General features: G+C 51.1%; 1 protein-coding gene across 1 annotated transcript; it reads left to right on the top strand.

The window, feature by feature from the left end:
- Nucleotides 1-242: 242 nt before the first annotated feature.
- On the top strand, nt 243-728 carry LOC134434298 (olfactory receptor 14J1-like; the record flags this gene model as incomplete). The annotated part of the gene is made up of 1 exon (XM_063182975.1): nt 243-728. A coding segment is annotated over one exon (486 nt), but the record flags the coding sequence as incomplete, so codon positions are not given.
- Between the last annotated feature and the right edge of the window lie 2,635 nt (nt 729-3,363).

Below are 3,363 nucleotides of genomic sequence, written 5' to 3' on the forward strand. Positions count from 1 at the left end.
GCGCCGTAGCCTGTGGCCACCACCTGCACACGCCCATGTTCTTCTTCCTGCTCAACCTGGCCCTCAGCGACCTGGGCTCCATCTGCACCACTGTCCCCAAAGCCATGCACAATTCCCTCTGGGACACCAGGGACATCTCCTACTCAGGATGTGCTGCACAGCTCTTTCTCTATGTATTTTTCATTTCAGCAGAGTTTTCTCTCCTGACCGTCATGTGCTATGACCGCTACGTGTCCATCTGCAAACCCCTGCACTACGGGACCCTCCTGGGCAGCAGAGCTTGTGCCCACATGGCAGCAGCTGCCTGGGCCAGTGCCTTTCTCTATGCTCTGCTGCACACAGCCAATACATTTTCCCTACCCCTGTGCCATGGCAATACCCTGGGCCAGTTCTTCTGTGAAGTTCCCCAGATCCTCAAGCTCTCCTGCTCACACTCCAACCTCAGGGAACTTGGGCTCATTGTGGTTGGTGACTCTTTAGTATTTGGCTGTTTTGTGTTCATCGTTTTCTCCTATGTGCAGATCTTCAGGGCTGTGCTGAGGATCCCCTCTGAGCAGGGACGGCACAAAGCCTTCTCCACCTGCCTCCCTCACCTGGCTGTGCTCTCCCTGTTTGTCAGCACTGCCACATTTGCCTACCTGAAACCCCCCTCCATCTCCTCCCCATCCCTGGATCTGGCCCTGTCAGTTCTGTACTCGGTGGTGCCTCCAGCCCTGAACCCCCTCATCTACAGCCTAAGGAACCAGGAGCTCACAGCTGCAGTGCGGACACTGATGACTGGACGCTTTCAGAAACATTAAAAGGCTGGCCAGTTTGTGCAAATCATTTGTAATAAAAGTAATCTTTGATTTTTCCTGTTGATTTGGTTGTGAAGTTTATTTTCCTGTGTTTTAGTCTTTCAATATTGTCCAGAAAGAAAGTCCATTCCTTTTGCCATTTCTCATTTTGTTTCTTTTCACCTTTGCTGTGGCCCCAAACTGTGTCAATGAGGAGCTGAGCTCCAGTGGCTTTCAATGAAGTAAAGGATCTGCTAGCAAAGTTTTCACCAGAGACCCTTGTTTTGTTCCCTGCTCTGGAGCTGCAAGAGCAATGCCTGTGTGCAGAGCTGGGGGCAGATCAGTGCTGGCACAGAAGCTCTGTGTGGGATCTCAGCACCTCAGGATGAAGGTGCAGAGTGGCCGAGACCACCCTTGGGGGGCTCGGGAGTCCTGGAATGTTGCCAGAAGTGTCTGGTGGCAGGATTTTGATCCTACACAGGAAATGACACCTGTATGAGGACTGGGAGGATTTTACTGGGTGAATGGTGAAGGGATAAGTTAGTTAGAGTATAAAACACAGGGTTTAGGATTTCTGTACAGGGGGGTCTAAAGAAGTAAGATGGAGGAATTGGGGCGTGTCCTGTCCTTCTTCTTCTTCTTCTTGGCCTCCATCTTCTGTGGTGATGGTGGCACTTTGGGATTGGTCATTACTAGAAGTGCACCGGTTAATAAGGGTAGAAGGTATTGGGGAAAAATTATAAATATTGTACATGTAACTTCGGGTATAAAGATAAGTGACCGCGCCAGGGGCTGCGGGAGTGTGCCCATGGCTGACTTGCTGTGCAGACCTCTGTCGGGCTGAAAGAAAATCTTTTAGATAAACAATTAATAAACACCGAGACCGAGACAAGATCAGAAGTCTCTCCTCGTCCTTTGAAGCGCCGGGCTGTCCAAGGGCACCCTGGGCCTTTCCAGGCCACCTAAACAGCCGAGAAACCGAGCAAGTGGCATCCCTGAGCTATCTCCAGACATAAATCAGCAAAGAGAAACCCTGAAACCGACAGCTCTGCTCCTGCTGGCCACACCATTCCTGATGCAGGCCAGGAGCCATTTGCCTTCTTGCCCACCTGGGCACACTGCTGGCTCATGTCCAGCCTGCTGTCCATCAGTGCCCCCAGGTCCCTTTCTGCCTGGCCGCTGTCCAGCCACTCTGTCCCCAGTCTGTGGCACTGCAGAGGTTGTTGTCAAAGTACAAGACCCGGCACTTGGTCTTGTTCAACCTCAACTTGTTGGATTTGGGCCCTGGATCCAGCCTGTCCAGGTCCCTCTGCAGAGCCTTCCTACCCTCTAGCAGATCTACACTCACACCCAGCTTGGTGTCATCTGCAAATTTGCTTATGCTGGACTCAGTCCCCTCATGCAGACCATTAGTAATGATGTTAAACAGGACTGGACCAAACTCTGCTCCCTGGGGGACACCATTTGTGACTGGGTGCAGAACCATTCCCTCCACTCTCTGGGCCTGGCCTCCAGCAACCTCATAATACTGGGAAGGTGACTCTGTCCAAGCTGTGGGCTGCAGCTTTTCCAGGGAATTCTGTGGCTCACAGTGCTGAATTCCTGGTACGCAACATCCACAGCCTTTTCGTCTTCCACCAGATGGGTCACCTAGTCATACAAGAGATCAGCTTGGTCAGGATCCCTTGGCCATCCTGTGAGCACTGTATGATGGCACTCAAGGTGATCTGCTCCATAACCTTGCCAGGCACCCAGGTCAGGCTGATAGGCCTGGAGTTCCCCAGCTCCTCCTTCCAGCCCTTCTTGGGAATGGGCTCACATTGGCACCTCCAGTCCTCTGGGACCTCCCCACTGAGTCAGGACTGATGGTAAATGATGGAGAGCAGCTTGCGGAGCTCATCCACAGCTCCCTCATCCCCCTGGGATGGATCCCATCTGCTCCCAGAGACACCTGTGAGCATCTGAGTGGCTCAGCAGGTCCCCAGCTGCTTCCTCCTGGCTTACAGGGGGTCTGTTCTGCTCCCTGTGCCCTTCCAGCAGCTCAGGTTGCACTTGTCCTGAGGACAACTTCACTTATTGTTGAAAATTGAGGCTAAGAAGTGGTTCAAGTACCATAGCCTTTCCCTGGTCTTTAGTTACTCTATTCCCCACTGCATCCAACAATGAATAGAGGTTCTCCTTATACTTCCTTTCGCTATTAATTTATTTATACAAATGTTTTTTCTTATTTTTCACCAAAGTGTTCAGGTTAACCTCTAATTGACATTTCACATCTCTGCTTTTCTTTCTGCTTTGCCTAACGACATTCTAAAACACACCCTGAGTTGCCAGACCTTCTTCCCAAAGGTGATGCCCCCTCTTTTTTCCACTGAGTTCCCACAAAATCTCCATGCCCAGCCGGGACAGTAATTTTCCTCGCTTGCTCATTGTTTGGCACAGAGGGACAGGCTGCTCCCTTCCCCTTAAAAATTAGATTCTTTAAGTGTGTCCATCTTTCCTGGACGCCTTTGTTTTTACAGGCCGTTTTCTCCTTAAAAATCAGTACCTGTCTGAGTACTCTCCAAATCTGCATCCCAAGCAGGCCAAG

Source organism: Melospiza melodia, unplaced genomic scaffold, assembly GCF_035770615.1.
Source record: "Melospiza melodia melodia isolate bMelMel2 unplaced genomic scaffold, bMelMel2.pri scaffold_34, whole genome shotgun sequence".
NCBI lineage: Eukaryota > Metazoa > Chordata > Aves > Passeriformes > Passerellidae > Melospiza > Melospiza melodia.